This window comes from Ischnura elegans, chromosome 5 (genome assembly GCF_921293095.1).
Source record: "Ischnura elegans chromosome 5, ioIscEleg1.1, whole genome shotgun sequence".
Classification (NCBI taxonomy): Eukaryota; Metazoa; Arthropoda; class Insecta; order Odonata; family Coenagrionidae; genus Ischnura; species Ischnura elegans.
The window spans coordinates 83,916,475-83,935,682 of record NC_060250.1 but is presented as its reverse complement, the minus strand read 5'-3'; the positions used below and the strand labels follow the sequence as shown (position 1 = coordinate 83,935,682).

Here is a 19,208-nt window from a genome sequence, read left to right as displayed (position 1 = left end):
CATGTAGCAATAATTTTTATTATGCCGATTAAAATAATATTTTTACATAAGTGACTGTATGTCATTTACAAAAATGTGTACAAAAAATTTACAGCTGGCAGGAAAGAAAGAGTATAAGTTTGAAAAAATACAAATTACTACCGAGAATAATAATTAAGTATAATCTTGGAATATTAAAATGTATCAACATTTTAAAATTTTTACCCAAATAGTTCACGGTTCTAATGGTTACATAATTGGGAAGATTAATTAACTTATATTTTTGGTAACAAACGGAATGTTAAGAAGCGGATCGAGTGAAAGCGCATTAAAATAAATCAATGATAATATTTCTGGACAATCTATCTTATAATTCATAGGTGAATGTAAAAAAAATGCACCAATTTAATTCTTCTGTAGGTAAGAGTGATCAAATGAAGAACATAAAGAATAATGGCATAATTTCAGGGAACAAATGAAAATTTGAATTTGTAGCCTTATTGGAAAAATTATTTGCCGATTCATCTGAAAATTTCCGTTGAAATCAATTGAATATACCATACAACCTTACCTATAATTACGAAATGAATTACAAATTGATTTTAAATTTTGGGCATATTTTTGCCCTTTTTATCAAGCAATTAGCCTAAAACAACTGTTTTTGAGCGATGAAAATTCCAAATTTCCAAACCCCACTATGGCTCGGAGGAATTCCCCATACTCCCATGGAAAAACTGCGGTTTGTCCTCCCTTGGTCCAAACCTAGATCCGCCATTGATAACACATTATTTCAATCTTTGTGATTGCGAGAGCTCAACAGTGGTTAGTAGGACTAGACGTCAGGATGTCGACAGATATGCCTTGCTTTTTTATCAACCCCGTTCACCCTAAGCGGTGTCATGCGGTACTATATTCATTCAATTATTTTTCCTTACCTTAGTCGTAATTTCCTCGAGATTTTATTAGTTCCTAGAAAATTCATTGTGAATTGCTAGATGAATAAGACGCTGAGCCATGACTTTTGACAATCAATTTTCTTTTAGTAAGGTAAGCATTGTGCCAAGCCAACATTCTATCAATCCCATAAGCTTCATGTTTAGATAAATGAGAGGGTATGATTAATCTTACCAAATGCTTTGGAAAAATCCAAGAAAACAGAGTCAACGTAAAAATGTTTATCAAGTTATAGCATAGCTTTATGCTGAAAGGCTAATTAATTCGTAGTTATGGATTTGCCTTTTCTAAATCTATGCTGTCCATTGGCAAGAAAATTACCATGCAAAGGACTTAACTTCTCAGCTACCTACAAATGATTCAAGTATTTTGGGTAAGGCAAATTGTATGAAAATAGATCTGTATATCATGATTACCATCACTTTTTAACCAGAAATTACAAAGGAGGTCATCATCATCACCAGTTCCGTTCTTGCCATCCCCTTGTCCCTCGCCGTTCGTCTTCACCAGGGCATCATGTCTCATGATTTTCCCTACAAGGTTTTTCCGTCTTCATATATTAGGTTTTCGTGAGGACAAAGGAGTTAATAAAAGAATTAGGAAATATAACACCATAGAGAGATTTGTATATTTGTACATTTGCCAGCGAGGGGTAGCTTTAGTATTAAACGGGAAGATAGGTAAGCGTGTGGTAGGCATAGACCAGGTAAGCGATAGGATTCTGGTGGTAGAAATTGAGGCGCGGCCCACAAACCTTGTGGTGATCCAAGTTTACATGCCCACTAGCAATCATAGGGAGGAAGAAGTAGATGAGGTGTATGAACAGCTCGAGGAAATAATTAGAGACACACCGGGTAAGAAAAATCTGGTAGTGATGGGGGACTGGAACGCCTCAGTCGGGGAAGGGAGGGATGGAAACGAAATAGGAGATTTTGGTCTAGGAATACGGAACGACAGGGGAGAGAAAGCGGCAGAATTTTGTAGGAGAAACAAATTATTCATCACAAACACGTGGTTCAATCATCATAAAGGGCGAAGGTACACATGGAAAAGTCCAGGGGATGTGGGTAGATTTCAAATAGACTACATTATGGTAAGACAGAGGTTTAGGAATAGTGTGAAAAACTCGTGCAGCTTCCCTGCAGCGGATGCGGATTCGGACCACAATCTAGTGCTCATGAAATGCAACGTAAGATTCAAAAGACTTATGAGAGTTAGGAAGACGAAGAAATGGAACGTAGAAGCCCTGAAAGGGAGTATGAGGAGAGAATATCAGGAACTAGTGGACATTAGTATGCTGGACATTGACAGCACCAAGACTGTTGAGGAAAGATGGGATAATATTAAAACGGGAATAGTCAAAGCGGCGGAGAAGTCAATTGGTTACGCTGACAGTAGAAGGATAAAGAAGCCGTGGATAACGGAGAACATGATAAGGGAAATGGAGGAGAGGAGGAAGTGGAAGAACGTGGGCACAGAACAGGGCAAAATAATGTATAGACAAATTAATAATCGATTACGGCGTGAAACAAAGAGAGCAAGGGAGGCTTGGTGGAAAAGGCAGTGTGAGGAAATGGAAAAGTTCCAGAAGGATGGAGAAGTAGGCGCGTTGTACGCCAAAGTGAAGTCGCTATCGGGCGGCAAAAGAGGACAAGCCATGTTTAAAATTAAGGCTAAAGATGGGAGAGTGCTAACCGAGCGAGAAGAGGTACAGGGTAGATGGAAGGAATACGTGGAGGACCTGTATGACGGAATGAACAGACCAGAGAGATTGACTCTAGAGGAGGAAAGTGCAGTGGAGGAGGATAATCTTGGGCCGGAGATATTAGATTCGGAAATAGAGAGAGCACTCCGTGATATGAAGGCTAGGAAAGCAGTAGGCGTGGACAATATACCGTGTGAGCTTCTGAAGAATCTAGGGAAGGAAGGTAAGAAAAGGTTTTTCGAACTAGTGCGCAGGATCTATGAGGAGGGATGTTGGCCGGAGGATTTCGTGAAGTCGGTTTTAATTCCGCTTCCGAAAAAGAAGAAAGCTGTGGAATGCGGAGATTATAGGACTATCAGCTTAATATTGCATGCGGCGAAAGTGGTGCTGAGGATATTGAACAGACGAATGGAGGCGAGGGCAAACGAGTATTTGGGCGAAGATCAATTTGGTTTCAGAAAAGGGAAGTCAACTCGTGATGCAATAGCAATAATGAGGTCCCTCGTGGAGAGGAGGCTAGAATATGACCAGGACGTATATGCGTGTTTCGTGGATTTTGAGAAAGCGTTTGATAGGGTGAACTGGGTTAAGTTAATGGACATTCTCAAGAGAATAGGTGTAGATTGGAGGGATAGACGACTGATTCGTAATCTGTTTATGGCCCAGACTGCGCAAGTGAGGGTAGCGGACGGAGAATCTGGGTGGGCAAGCATTGGCCGAGGTGTGAGGCAAGGCTGTCCTTTATCGCCGCTGCTCTTTAACGTGTACGCTGAAGAGATGGTAAGGGAAGCGTGGGATGAGTTAGAAGCTGGAATAAAAGTGGGAGGAATGATGTTCAAATCAGTGAGATTCGCGGATGATCAGGCGTTGATTAGCCAGTCAGCTAGGGGGCTTCAGGCTCTAGTGGATGCGTTATACGAGCGTTGCGAGGAGTATGGGATGAGGACTAATCACAAGAAAACTAAGGTAATGCGGTTTTGTAAAGCATCACGAGCGAGGAATGTGAGACTCAAGATAAAGGTGGGTGGGGAAAAACTTGAGCAGGTTGAGCAATTCAACTATTTAGGCAGTACGTTAGAGGAAAACGGATACAGTAGTAAGGACATAAGGAAGAGAATCGCATTAGCGAAGGAGGCATTCATGAACAGGAAGGAGCTTCTGAGAGGATCGTTGTGTAAGAGTTTAAAGAAAAGGTCAGTGAAGAGTTTGATCTGGAGTGTAGCTCTCTACGGTGCGGAAACGTGGACACTGAGGAAAGAAGACGAGAGAAGATTGGAGGCATTCGAGATGTGGGTATGGAGAAGAATGGAGAAGGTGAAATGGACGGAGAGAAAAAGGAACGACGAAGTGCTGGATATGGTTGGCGAGGAAAGGCAGCTTTAAGATGAGATGACAGAGGAGACAGACGGCATGGATGGGAGGAGTACTTAGCGGGGAGGGGATGTTGAAAATGGGGTTAGAGGGTAGAATGTTAGGGAAACGAGGGAGGGGAAGGAAAAGAATAGGATTTTTAAATAGATTGAAAGGGAGTGGGCCTTGCAGTGAATTGAAGAAGGCCGTGCTGGAAGGAAAGGGAGGCTCCGAGATCACTTCTTTAGTACTCTATGGAAACCTACTTTAATCGGTAGAATACTATAATAATAATAAAGGTAACTTCAACCCCAAAATAGTCCCATCAGAGGTCGGAGAATTGTGGTTAAAAGACGGGCGGATTAAGGTCGTTGTTTCGGGGAGGTGGGGGAAATAGAGTAAGGGGTTCATTACTTTGCGCGGCGCCTTGGTGGTGTGCAGAAATGCGTTCGAGGTCTGTAATGAGTAGCCAAGAGGCTATTAGACATTCAAAAATTAGTTTAAAATATCGTTTTTTTTAAGCTGGTGAAATAAAAACTAACATTATAGAGCCACTTTGAATATAAAAATCTGTACGACTGGAAATATAATATAACACTTAAGCTTACCTATCACTTTCTGGCGTATCCTGATTAGCAAATTACATACTCAAGATAGAGCTCACATGATTATTCATGCAATCATTTTAGAATACACATAATTTGTCCTACTAAGAGCGTGAAAACTGGCCCAAATTGGTGTTCTGAGTATTTGGATGCGTACAATACCCGATAAACGAATAAAACTTAGCGCATGAACTTTCAAGATTTTGAAAACTACGTAAAGCTTTTTATTAAAAACAATTTATGGGTCATTAAATAATAATCAGGACACAGCCCTCCCATAACTTTTGGGGGGCATATTTTATACAAATGCAAGTCTTCATTAAAGTGAAATATTTTTAATATTTTTTATTAATACATAGTACCCCGGCGCAAAGTAGACCGTGGGCTCGTAGATTCTAAAGCGCATCGCTTTCTCAAAGCCTTACGGCTGTCCATTTTTCATGACATAAGAGTGTGAGTTCAACTGGCGAATATTCTCCGTCCACCCGCCAGCTGGGCGGATCCTCAGAGTAAGGATTGGGGTAGAGGGCGCTTTCAGGCTGCGCAGTAGCAGATTCTTGTAGTCAACATGGTTACCACGTGATCGTGGGAAGTAGTGCGGGAATCCCTTGTGGGAAGAATTGTGGGAAGTGTGGGATGTATATGCTGTTTATGCGGCATATGCGGGATCTTGACTACATGCGCAGTAGCCAAAGCGCACTCTCCCCCATCCTTACTCTGAGGGCGGATCCGCCCGAGCTCAGCCTAAAATCTTTATAAGTTTGGTTGGCCAGTATCGGTAAGATTTTTTAATCCTTATTTGGTAGTGAATACTCACCTAAAGGATTCTACTCAGAAAACTTCAAAGAGCACAAAACCATATCTTCAAATTTAATAAAAAAATAAAGTCCAAAATAGCTAAATTTATAAAATTTTTACATTGCTTTAAATAAAACCAAATCTTTGATCAAAAATCAAAGACATTTTACAGGATATTACGCTAAAAGGTGCAAAATTACCTCATAAAAATTGGTAAATGAATTAAATTAAATTTAAATAGTCGTATTTTAAGGTGTATTTCCCAAAAAATTACTATTTCTACGCGTCGGGTGTTTTGTTCTCGGCCTTTCAAAGTTTTCTGGATTTCAAGCTTGCAAATACACAAAAATAGTACAAATGGTACAAAACAATACAAAATAAATAGTACATGTCATAAGTCATTCCAGCTGTAACAAAACATCACCTGGGGCGAATTCCGAGAAATGTTTTTGCATCCTCATTTCTCCGCATGAAGAGGCTTCGACAGCTTCGATGTTGAGGCGCGGTTGAGACCATAATTTTGTCTTAGCAACGAATTCACTGTTTACATGATCGAAGTTATTAATAAATAGCCTCATCTTATTTGAGTGGGTTAAATTTAATTAAACTAAAATATTCAATGGAAATAAACAAGTAAAGAAGTAAACAGGAGAATAATAACTCCAGAACCTCAAGCGGCATTAATGGGCGGGAGCCTCACGCGTACAGGTAAATAGTCTAGTGAAGCTTGGTGAGATGATGACGTGAGAATAATTTTTTTTCCATTTTCATTTCATTTCACTCTACAATATAATCATTTTCGAATGAATCAAACTTTGATGAAGAAATTGAACGAACCAATTTGTACCACCAAATGTCTACGGCGACTGAGTAACATTTTTACAAACACATCTCGAAACTAATCATTCGTTTTTCTCTATCATGTATTCCTTAATTATTCTCGTAAATATATAGAATTGAGAATATTTTAAGACCAAAATAATTAACAAATATCAACCCATACACATATTTGTGCCTATTAAAATAAACGCGCTGAAAAATTAATTTTTAAATAAATACATTCAGAATAATGTAAACGTATACGTTATTATACACGACATTATAATGAGTGAATGGAAGTTCGTGTGCGCGTTATTGCAACCGAGATTTCTCTTGAAGATTGAACTATTTTCGCTAAAATACTACTCGAAAACTGCTGATTATAACTGATTAATCTACGGAAAATCGTAGGATATCTCTTCCTCACGGTGAAATATTTCCTTTCTGTAGAAAAATTAAATTATAGCTTTGCTGGTAGTTGCCCACGCCTCTCTAATGACGGCGTTGCCTATCCTACTCTTTCCATCCCTATCCCTTCCTTGGAGGAATCGTTGGTCTCTCATTGCGGCGGCGCGGCGCCTCCTGTATCCTTTTTTCCTTTCAGTGTCCTTCACACCCGAGGTGTCCGGGTGAAAAGTCTCGGACTTTCAGCCCCGGCCCTCGGGAGTGAAACCCCGCGAGCCCGCCCTGGGTTCTCGTTTCACTTGGTTAACTAATTAGGCGCGACCGGAGGTTAAGCCCCTTATTCGCCAATTGGCGTATTGGCGGTGGTTTCTAGAACTATTTTTCCCGCGCGCTATGGTTACAAAAAGTTTATCAACAAATCATAAATTTTATCAAATTTTATTTGTTATTAAAGCAAAAACCGACCCAACCCAACCCAACCCGACCCAAACCAACCCAACCCAAACAAAAAATAGTTCTAGAAACCGCCGCCAATACGCCGAGGGGCTTAAACTCCGGTTCACCCACCAATTAATTACTCTACTAACTAATCAGCATGCAATTAAATGAATAATGGTTATTTTTAACCTTAAATACGTTAAAACGCAACAACAATTGAAGTAATTGATATGTGAGTGGCTTGGAAGCCAATGGGTACAAGTGATTTCTTTTTTCTACACACAGTTAGGTACGGAAACTAGGTACAAAAAACAACCGAGATGAATTAGATATTTGATATAGTGCATTTGATTTTCCACTCGATGTCAGCATAGAGCTGAGACTCACTCGTATCCCTTGGCAACCAATTTTTGTGTATTTCTTCTAACAATTAACTTTACCTAACTCTGTTGAGAAAAAATCACTTGTAACCCTTGGATTCTCAGCCCCTCATTTAATTTTGAAACTCACTTCATTCTACTATGCCTCCCAGTATTTTTCAGTAAAGTGAGTACGATATGTCATGATCTCCTACCCGGGAGATAAGATAACTGACGATTTCTAGCAGAAAAATAATACTACTTCTACTAGAAGAATACACTTCAAAGTATCTGATAAATTATAAATATGTTTTTAAAATTCTGTCCAAATAACAATGAATTTTTGATAAATTTCCCCTGAAACAAATTGAATCAATTGTTGATTACAATCTTTGCCTGATTACCATTTATCCGTTTCTTGGCCCCTTCTTGGATGTACTACAGGATTTACATGGATTGAAATAAATCATGCAGACTAACATTAACAACATAGAAAAACCTATTCCTAATAATTGGCTTATTGATATGACCTTTTCAACTCGGAAACTGGTGGTTATAAATCAATGTGAGGAAAGATATTTCAAGAACATTATGTAACCTCTAGGCACGATAGACAATAACCCATCAGGAAATTATGCTGACTCAAAGTAGAAAAAAAATAGTTGAACATAAAAGGAAAGTGATTCCCTGTTATTTCCCAACTTTTCTTTTTCAAGTAATTTGGATGAACAGAATTGTCAGATTTCACCACTTCATATTTCCTGATTGCTTGCAGTACCGAAGAGCCTTGGCTCAAAGGCAATTTCTCATTTGGAAAATCCAAAGGAGTTGGAAGAGCTGGTTGGTAAAACAACCAAAAAAGCTGAAGAGGCCTTGGACAGCCAATTAAAGAAAGCTACTAAACATTTCGAGGAGGCCGCCAAGGAGTTCATCAAATCCATTTCAGATGCCAAAGATGTGAGACTGCTTGGATTTTAAGTAGTGTGTTGCACTGATTCACTAGCATGCAATTGGAATTTATGTGAGAATACTTCTGTGGAACCATGAAAAGTATTCATTTTACACCATTTAATTGGACATTGAGGGCATCTGTCATCTTTCTAATTCATTGCTGTCAGTGATGGAGTAATTAAATGGGATTGAGAGTACACCATTATTTGGTTTACTTTTTTGTCAGCCATACCATACTACAGGGGTGCAATTAGGAAGACCTGAGGGTTAAATGTCCAACAGTGCCAGGGTTGAGTGTGAAAAATGGAGATTCTTCAAGAAAATTAATAATACATTTCTAAATAATTCTACAATCATTTTCATTAAAAATGAAAATATTTTTCATACAATATTTTTTTAGACATAAGTTTAACTAAAGGTGCAGTAATCATAATTTAAAACTCATAGCATCGGTCATATGTGCCATTGGGTAATAATATATGTCTTTATTCAAGTGAGGTTGAGACTAATCCCTCTTCCACCAAACCCCTAACCCCTAGGGTAAGGCAGGGGACAAAGGACGGATAAATATGTGGCATCAGAATCAGCATTATATTAATGTAAGGCCCTTAGGGAACTGTTGTGTATTTTCGCTGCTCGAGTGTTTTGTGAGCAGAGGCCATTTTTGGGAACTCAGCACGCCAGTCAACTACCTCATCCGGGATGCTCGGACGCATCCCTGGCCACACCCGAATGTAACCGAAAGTACGAAATAAATCCGTTGCCATCATAAATCACCCGTGTGAGTATTTTGTGAACACAACAGGAGCAATGGCTTATTATCCCATCTGATGGTCATAATGCTGCCCTTGAATTACCCTCCACAAAGCACTCAGCCATGGCAGTCCCTGTAAAATCTCTCCCACAACCAGGATTTGAACCAGGGTCCACGATGTGGGATGTCAACAATCTAAGCACCACACCATTCCAAACCCCAGCCCAATACAGTCACAGGTATTGAGGGAGGCACTCTTATGTAAAGTCTTCTTGCAAGTAACTGTCATTTTATTGTGAATTGATAGACTCATGCGGCAGCATCAACAATGAAAAACTATAAATGCAGCCACAAATCTAGCAGTAAGTCCTACATCCACATTCTTCCCTTAACACTCGATATTGAAAATTGCACAACTTGCTCAAACGAATCTTCTCCATGGAAGAGACCACATGCATTCAGAACTTGTATTGTGGCAAAACCATGTACAGGGAATGAATTGGTAGACCCAATGGTGATTAAGAGCATATTATGTTCAGAGACTTGATAAATCCATGTCACTATATCATACATCAGATTCAACCTAAATTAACTGATCTATCATCACCAATACAAATGGTATAATTCATTTCAGCACAATGTTGGAAATTACATTATCACGTAAATATTAATTTTATGAACTAAGTATTGTCATTAAGCATAAAAATAATGAAATCAACTTAAATTTTCAATCAATGAGAATTCATTATTTAACTACTTACATAACTAATGGAAAAAATAATATGTAGTAGCAGATGGAAATCTTGGCTTTGGTCAAATTGACACTTTTGGTCTTTTTAGATACCTACATCCAAAAGTATTTGAAAAAGTAACAAACATGGAGTAGCCTAATCTTCAGGAATTGAAGAAAAACTAAAAGAATACAAGTCATGAAATATGACCTATGAATTTCTAAAAATAACGGAATTTCAGAAATAAACAAGTCAGATCTGTCAAAATAGCACATCCGATTCTTTTAGAGACAAGAGTCCCTTATTTTAGGGTATTCATGAATTTACAAGATAGAAAAATTATCTTTCAATAGTTCAAACCTCTTTTATGTGTACACATTTCTCATGACAAAATTAATATCAAGTGTCTTTCCACATTTAGTCTAAATTGATGTTTTTATTAACTAAAATTTAGGCTATCCAGAATATAAAAATAGCAATCGTTGAAAGTTAGGCATTTCTGAAATCTCCAAAATTCTCATTTCATGCATCATGAGGTAAGAATTGATTTTTTTATGCCATAACTGAATGGTAGACGTAATTCCAATTACATGTTACTATCCATCGGGTGTAAAAGAACCGAAGAGATTATTTTCGGGGGCATAAGAGACATACAAAATGATTAGAATGAATCACTAGAGATAGGAGTAATATAATATTTCTGAGTTCATATTTTTGTTCAGCAAGTAGAAATAGCTTGGTGATGCCATTAAATAGACAAAATTACTTAGCATTCATGACTTTTTTATGCTTTCCCACAAAAATTTATATTATTTGAACAATTACTTTCATCACATCACATAGCAGCCACTTTGGGTACAATATTAATGAAATATAATATTTGTTTTTTCTATGCAAACAGATACATACGAATGAATTTTTTAGCAGTTTCTCCCACAGCCATTGATGTTACCCTCACTGACTTTCTCACCTCCATACAGAAAAAAACATAGTACTCTTTATTAAAGAGGTAACTGAAGTTGCTGCTACATTGTGAATCTATTTGTATGACCAAAAAACTTTACTGTGGAAAAGTTCAAAATAAAGTTGATAACAAGACTGGATCCAGGATCTTTTTCTGAGGGTAGGGGGGGAAAGGAGAGGGGATACAACAGCATGGCAGGAAAATTGACTTCTCATATCTGAGATTAAAAACAACATGCAACAGTTCCTATATGAAACATTCTCTTTCTTTTAATATAAAAGTCATTAATATGGAATTAAATGATTGAGGCTCCATGATACACAAGACAAACCTAATGGTAACCTAATTGAAATCTTGTCTATTTTTTAAGTGCCTGAGAGCGGCACATGCTCCCATGCCCTCCCCCCCAATAAATCAACCTAAGGTTGTAAATATAAGATGTCCATAGAGTTATATCTAATATGGCAGAGCACTCAGGCATTTAGGGCAATATCAACCCTACGTAATTTACGAGAAAGACTGGATTTCCATGTGGGTTTTGTATCATGTGACTTTTCAAGGAAAGGTTTTACTAAACATGCTTCCCTTTATGCACAAAATCTTGGAAAAATTAAAGGTGTTGTGAAACATGAGAGCCTGTTAGAAAAGCTACAGAAAAACGTATTCCAAAGAAAAAAGCTCTTCATTCATTCAGATCTGTATAGATTATTAATGAATTTGATGACTTAGTATGATCATTGTAGTATTTTTTTAAATCAGGTTACCCTTTATGATGCCAAACCTCAATTTTTCTCAACATAGGAAGGTAAAAAAACAGATATGAAAGCTGTCCAAAAAGAGTTTGAAGAGAAAGCCAAAGAAGCTGGCAAACAATTGGACAGTGCCATTGCATTCAGCAAGGAAAAGGGTAAGAGCACCATGGATGCTGCTATCACGGCAGCAGAAACTAAAAAAAAGGAGGTTGAAAAGATTTTGGAGGAAACTGGCAAGCAGATCACAAAGGCCAAAGATGAAGCCATACAGAAGGCAGATTAAGCCTCAAAATGTGAGTTGGGTAGAATATAAAAAATTGAAAAAGAAAAGTAATCTAATTTTAAAACTACATATTGCCCCTAAGTCTTTATATTCTGCAGTGATTTTGTGAAAACCAAGTTAACGCCTAAAAAAAACACCAAAATGAACAAATGGATATCCAAAAGAAAAGGAGAATACACAATGAAAAGATAATACCCGATGACTAATGCTTATACCTTAGAACATGCAATAAAATTGGGCACAATGACAAGCAAATCAGCACTTGAAAAAGTGTACATTCATGGGACTTCAAATTGATCAGCCTCTTTTTCTGAACACATATGAAAGTATGTATAGCTGATAAAATACATGTTTTATTCAGTCAGCAGCATCATAATGTTGCAGTTACTCCATTGAGGTTGCAGTGTATCGTTTTAGCTTGTGAATATGGTTTGCAGAGTGATAATTCTAACATTTTCAAGGAATATCTCAAAATTAAAGTCATTGTTCTAACTGTTAAAATTATATTTCATACCATTTCCTAGACAACATTTTAAAATAATAATTAAAATAAATAAAATGAGGGATAATGGTATGTATGAGATGCTAGGGATTAATACAAGCATTTATTGATGTCTTAGAAGCACTGAATGTCCCATGGTGAGGGGCAAGTATGTACCTACAATTATATCTCGCTTATCACTAGAGAAATATTCCTAAACAGTAACAAACTATGTAAATTTTTGTGGTAAGAGAAAGGTGTATTGCAGGTGGTATCCTATGTTCTGGGTGCTCAATTGGCTGACACTTATTTTGACTTTGCTTGATGCTGTCTTGATTCTGAAATAAATTTTCATCTCTTTCCAATGATAGCTCAAATCATTATTCAAAATAATCATCAATGAATGAATGGCCGACTGTCTAAATCAATCCTATACCCTTCAAATGACTTGATGCAATTTTCGTCAATGTTAGTTCTTATAAGACTTTAAAAGTATAGAAAGTGTTGCGTGCACATTCAGTCATTAAAAATTTGTGTTAAAGGTCATATTTTTCGGATTTGAATTAGAAAATTATTATTCCTCCAAGCATTTGGCACAGTGACCATAAATCCAATTGATTATTAGGTATCTTTTCTTAGATTACACTGGGGAATAAACAATTTGTTGTCTAAGATCTGAGACTTATTTTTCACTGACTTATGGCCTCTGGATAAGATAATAATCTCAGTTTTTATCGATCACGTCAACTTTTCCAGCGACTAGATAGCTTATTTTTGTCTCACATGTCATATAAAATTTCCATTTAAATGAATTTAAAGGGAAATCTTACCTTATATACAGCTCATGCTGAATGATTTAATTTATATGAGGGTTATATACAGTTAATGCAAGTTGAAATTGCATTAAATCAAACAGAAAATTTTTTACCAAACAATAAATATATATATTAAGGTAAAAATTTTTGCTTCTAGCTTTTTTTTTGTGCTTAATCTGTGGACATTTATCTGAGAAAATCTATATAAATCTTTGAGAGAGACTCAAATCTCTTACCAAATAATTCGACACATGCTGGTTAAATCCCTTATGAATGGAATCATCTTCAATTTCAATATATTTGTCACTTCAATCTTCACCAGATTCATATTTCTGTATGTATTTGCAAAGGGATGAAATGAGATACTTTAAAAACTGACACTGGAATTTCAGCTAGATGAAGCACTGGGCATAAAGATGATGATTAGCAAGGATATTCCATTTTACATTTGATTTTCTTGTTGTTTATAGACTTGTTTTGCTATTATATGGCAACACCATGAGTGATCTTTGGGCTCTCGCCAAATTATAGGTATACCAAATAGAAATGCAAGCGTTCCTCCACGTCCATTAACTCTTGACATACTGCTTGTTCACTTCATGAGGGGCCCATGATTTACCTTGATCACTTATTTTCACCTTAAAATAGGCAAAACAGACTTGCCTGACAAGTGCATCACTGTTCGTCATTTTAAGGAGCCTAGCACTGGAAGACAGGAAATTCGAAGATCCAAACATGATGGAGTGGAATTTTTCAATATCGAAATAAACAAATTCAAGACAGAAAAATGTTTCTGTTTATATGGGTGTAAATAAAAACTAAAAACGGCTATAATTGTAAAAAGAAAAGACCTTGCCATCCACATCAGAATCTAGCCCAGGAGCATCTATACTCTGACCCTCCACTTTCTGATATATGTAGTCTGCCGAAAAACAATGAAGCATCTAACTTTCAGCAATTTTAAAAAGAAATGTATAGGTGATCAATTAAATGGTATGGTTTACAGATGACAGATGCGGGTGAATTGACAACAACATACCAGTGTATGCAACCCACTCAACATCAAAGCTCATTGTTGAGCAAATTTTGGTCCAAGTGCCTGCATCCCACAATAATATCTCCTGCATAACTAGACAACTATGTGCCTGTCGCTGGCCTCCTACGGTGTCAGTCACCTGGCAACAGTCACAAAAGGTGACTGTTGCCAGGCAAAAGGTCAGGCAATTGGAGAGCAATGATGCCTCCTCTGACAGAGGCTCAACCAAGCAGTGTGGTCACAATTACACAAGGTATAGTGACAAAAATTTGATGTGGTAGAAAAAAATAACTACAGTTTTGAAATCAGCATGATTATTTTATCCTAAATTACCTAAAAAATTAAAGTCAACAGAAAAAATGTAAAAAATTGTTCCCCAGTGCTATCATTTGTAGAGTCCATTGATTCAAGAATACCTGTACTAAGATAAATAATGTTTTATCATCCTTTTTCGATTTTCTTTGTTATATAAATAGGTATTATAAGAGTGATGATTGGTTCTCTTGTTTGTCTTAAGCAAGAAGATTGTTTGAACTACGTGAGAGTAATCTTTGAGATCCAGTCATGTTGCAGTGAAAATTGTGTTAAATGAATTTGTGCCAAGCGAGTGAACTTAGTGACAATAATCTTTGATACCCATTCATGTTTTAGAGAACATTATGTTAAGCAATGTATACTTGATTGCCTGATTAATGAACTTTATTTGTTCCATGAAAAGTGAGCTAGACTAAAAAGGACTGAAAGAAAAGAAGCCTTCTGCTAATATTAAAAAAATCATGAAAGAAGAAAGTGCACACAATTATGGTCAACTTGTTCCCATCAAAACGTCCAAGACTTTTAACTTCATTCCAAAGGTATTGTATTCCTTTTTCAAGCTGCTAAGTATGACTCATTCTCTACTTTTTTACCAGAAAATAGATAACTGTAACTTAAGATATAGCACTACAAAAAACTCATTGCAAAATAGCTCAGAACATTCTTGAAAGGTTCATTAATCAATTCATTTCATTATGTGGAAGTGACAACAGCTTAAATAAAACTTTGAAGAATATATTTGTCTCTTTAATACAAAGTATTTTAGACACAAGTTATTCAGCGATTTCCTATTAACACAAGTTAAAAAAAAACTGGTAGCAGAAAAATGCTGTGATTGAGGAATAGGCAAGACCAGGGATGGAAGATGGAGATAAAGCCAGGGTCAGCATTTGCGAATCCCTAAGGGTGCCAAGGGACTGCAGGTAAACATCTCATTCCATCCAAGGGCGGACCCAGGATTTTTTTCTGAGTGGGGGGGGACAAGGGTCTGACAGGCAAACACTCTTCTCATATTTGAGATTAAAAACAACATACAGCGATTAATGTACAAAATATTCTTTTCATTTTAATATGAAAGATATAAATATGAAATTAAATGATTGAGGCTTCATTGCACACAAAGCAAAATGAATGTGCGAAAGATCCACAGAGAAAAAAATCATTCGCCTTGACTGGGATTCGAACCCGGATCCCCCGATTTCCGGTCGAGTGCTTTAGCCAGTTAAGCTACCGAGGCGTCATTCTTCCCTGTGGATAGAATGACGCCTCGGTAGCTTAACTGGCTAAAGCACTCGACCGGAAATCGGGGGATCCGGGTTCGAATCCCGGTCAAGGCGAATGATTTTTTCTCTGTGGATCTTTTGCACGATTGTGCATTGCGGGTGACTCCCGTAAAAGTTATCACCGCGGCTAGTCTCGGTATACTTTAAAATGAATGTAATGATAACCATATAAAATATTTTGTCAATTTCTAAAGCTTTTTTAAGGGGGAGGCTTGTGCCCTCATGTCCCCCCCTAAATCCACCTACGATCCTATAGATGAAGAGCTGTGCTTGAGGTAACCCTATAAACAGCCTTAAAGAAGATATCAATCTCCGTAAAATCTCTGCCACAAGAACCCAAGTGAACCCAGGTCCACCAGTTGGGAATCCAACTCTTTTGCCACAATATCAACCCCATCCCAAATGAGTAATTTCAAAAGTGAATAAAATAAATGTAATCTGAGGAGAAAACTGCAGTCCAGCCGGCGAGAGTTGTCCGATGGAAGTTCAAAAAGAGGGGCGAAGCACGGTTTGCACCCAATCGCTGTTCCCCAAACGCACCTCACACCCTCGTCTAGTCATACAACATTGTCATATATGTCACTAATATGAAGCACTGAAACAAGCCTGAGCCACCAAAACAAACCCTTTCTTCGAATCACCATAACAAAGAATTCTTACTTTGTGTCCTTCACGCTCGTCGTCCCCTCTGGTTCTTTTCTTCACATAACCCTTTTGTTTACATTTGACGTGGGCATTTCCCTATCTTACCTAGCAACCTTGCCCCCGACCCTGAACTAGACCCATCTAAGTGTCATCGGACAACTCTCGGCGGCCGGACTGTAGGTGGTGGTCCACGTATGCTATATGAAGTTTCAGAGTAATAAATTTACTTGCCAATTTTAGCAATGTACCCAAATATGATTGCACCCCTGTGAACAAGTATTTCCTTTATATTTTATTCTCACTTTATATGGGCTTCAAAACTTTTTTTTTAAACTCTGTGTAAATTGTAGAATTAAGAAGTGTTTAAGTTCCAACTATGTGTGTAAGAATGATTTGATTATTTATGTGGTTCTTTAAATATTCACAGTTGCTTATGTTGATAGTGAAAATATACAATAAACTATTTTTCTTACATGATATGACCACAAAGTCTGAGAAATTAGTCAATTCACTATTAATCAAAACAAACTTTTTTATCAATGGACTCACACATCATGATCATTATAGTGCTCACATTTATTCTAATTGTCAGTTAATAATCCTCATAAAAACAATTTATTTATTTCAGAAATGCACAATCCTTGGAGCACCTACTGGGCTAAAAATTAAGGACGAAGATAAATTTGTCAAGAAAAATGAGATGCAAAGTTGAATATACAGTTGATTGACTGAAATATTTATCATGTGTCTTAAAAATTAAAACAAAAAAAGATAGATTATCTATTGAAATTAGACATTAAGTAATTATTATTATTGCTTTGTAATTTAGTTGGAAAAATTAGAATTTAAGTGCTCAGCTTATCTTGTCATTACTTCTTCAAAAGCCTATAGACTCATTTCCAAATATGTATTAGTGTCAGTGGTATTTTTTATAATTTGCCATGGGATTGTAGAGGCAAGGTCTAACTTTACACAAGCTATAAGTAATGAAGATGAACTCAGGAGAGGGCTTAGGGTATCCTTAGACCATAAATCCCAATAAACATACATATGGTGCAGGCTATGCCTCCTCACAGCACTCCGTGTTGCCAACATTTTGTCCCCACTATGCTGCTGCCACGGTTGAGTTCCATCAAAGCAAACTGGAGTAACGTGGTTTATTCTAGTTGAGTTAAATGTTTAGGCAGTTTTTGACTTATATTTTTATGAAAAAGATGGTAAACACATTGTATAGCTCCAAATGATAGAATTGATAACAGAGATTGTGACCTGTACACCCTCAACCTGTCAGGAGAAATGTGTTGAGAAAGTTTCAGCCTAGTGGTCAAGGGATAAATTTTGGTTAGATAATTTCTCTAACTGTATAAATTCTTCTTGGGATACCGCATGGGTGAGATTACGAAAGAGCGCCGACGTATCACATAACAACTCGTTACCCATTCTCACGGCTACTGATGCTAACGTCGGCACTCTTTCATAATTTACCCGCGCGGTATCCCGAATATTCACATTTTTCCAATGGCATCTCATACAAGCAGTTATTGCGTGGAATTGCAGTTTAATTTTGAGTTTGTTATGACGTCGTCATTAAAACTACGTATTTATTTTCCTCCGGAATGAAAAGCCTGAGGTTATTTTGCAGCAGTATGGCATTTCTCTCTTCTGTCTGCCTTTCTCTTCATTCTTACGTATACATATAAACAGTGACGGCGCCAGCAGGTGCGGGGCTAGGGGCGAACCTTCAGTGCGGGGCCCTTCACTTAAAATATTAAACTCCAAACCCCATCTACAAACTCCCTCCTTCTTTTGAATCCCTACCACTCTCTGGCTAAGTATGTGTTCCCCTCCCAAATTCAGACTTCGTAATTACGCCGTTATGATACCATCACGCCTTTGAGTTCAAAATAGTATAATACAAATTAAATTTATAATTATATTTATTCATAAAATTATAACGTAAAATAAACATAAAAAGCGCGCTTTTTACTTTAAATTACTGCATTATTATTCCTTTTTCATAATATTATTTTTTGTCTTGCACGGACTTAACAATACAGTAATAGTTTAAATTGCGTTTTCAAACTATCGTATATTTTAATTTTTTTTCACGAACGCGGGGCCGCCCAAAGCGCGGGCCCAGGGGCAGTCGCCCCGGTCGCCCCGCCCTAAGGCCGGCTCTGCATATAAAGTAACCCATTACATTCACAATCTGCTGTGTGAATGCAAAACTAGGTCGTCTGTGATGATATCTTCCTTATACAGCTCCACCAGCTATTGTTCGAACGATGTTGTCGTGTCTTGGATGTATCCCACAGGTTTGTTCTCTCTCTCCAGCTGAGCTTCAACATCCTTCTGTAAAGCTATATCTCCAGGGCCTCTAGCCACTTTCTCTCTCTTTTTTTTAATAGCAGTAGTAATAATATTGTTTAAAGGGTGCGTTGACATCTGAGGTCATTTAGCACCACACCATATCTTATGCTAAAAAGTTCGTGAAGTTATGCTAAACTTAGTGTAAAAGGCCAGTTACTTTAAAAAAATTTATTACCTGGCTAAGTCGCTCAGGGCCGTCTCGTAGCATGTCCTTTAATCCTCCGACAAGGTCCATTCTATTTCGCCATACCCGGTTTATATCACACTCTGTCAAGAAATGTCTTACACTGATATCGGGGTCACATTCATCACACAGGCGGGATTTTATCTTCCGTGAAGAGATAAGAGTGAGTCATGGCGCAGTGTCCTATCCTCAGTCGCGTAATGACAGCCTCCTTTCTCCGCGTACCCCTGAC

The 19,208-nt window shown here is 37.5% G+C and overlaps 1 protein-coding gene across 7 annotated transcripts; it reads left to right on the top strand.

The window, feature by feature from the left end:
• Positions 1-5,929: 5,929 nt before the first annotated feature.
• On the top strand, positions 5,930-17,216 carry LOC124159139. Of its 7 annotated transcripts, XR_006864906.1 has the most exons (6): positions 5,930-6,099; positions 8,188-8,369; positions 11,614-11,857; positions 13,792-14,432; positions 14,898-15,033; positions 17,051-17,216. XR_006864906.1 is itself a non-coding variant. In XM_046534721.1 (4 exons), the coding sequence occupies exons 1-3, from the start codon at positions 6,075-6,077 to the stop codon at positions 11,845-11,847; spliced, it is 441 nt and encodes a 146-aa protein (XP_046390677.1). In that variant the 5' UTR covers positions 5,930-6,074; the 3' UTR covers positions 11,848-11,857; positions 17,051-17,216. The 7 variants fall into 7 exon arrangements, 4 of the variants coding, with proteins under 4 accessions (XP_046390677.1, XP_046390675.1, XP_046390676.1 ...); XR_006864904.1 differs by lacking the exon at positions 13,792-14,432; XR_006864905.1 differs by lacking the exon at positions 13,792-14,432 and having other exon boundaries at positions 8,129-8,369.
• Positions 17,217-19,208: the final 1,992 nt, after the last annotated feature.

Bases quoted from the DNA above. Each gene is read 5' to 3' on its own strand.
- LOC124159139 (XM_046534721.1), top strand. From the start codon at position 6,075: ATGGGCGGGAGCCTCACGCGTACAG. The intron at 6,100-8,187 runs GTAAATAGTCTA...GATTGCTTGCAG, and splicing joins CGGGAGCCTCACGCGTACAG to TACCGAAGAGCCTTGGCTCA. The intron at 8,370-11,613 runs GTGAGACTGCTT...TTCTCAACATAG, and splicing joins CCATTTCAGATGCCAAAGAT to GAAGGTAAAAAAACAGATAT.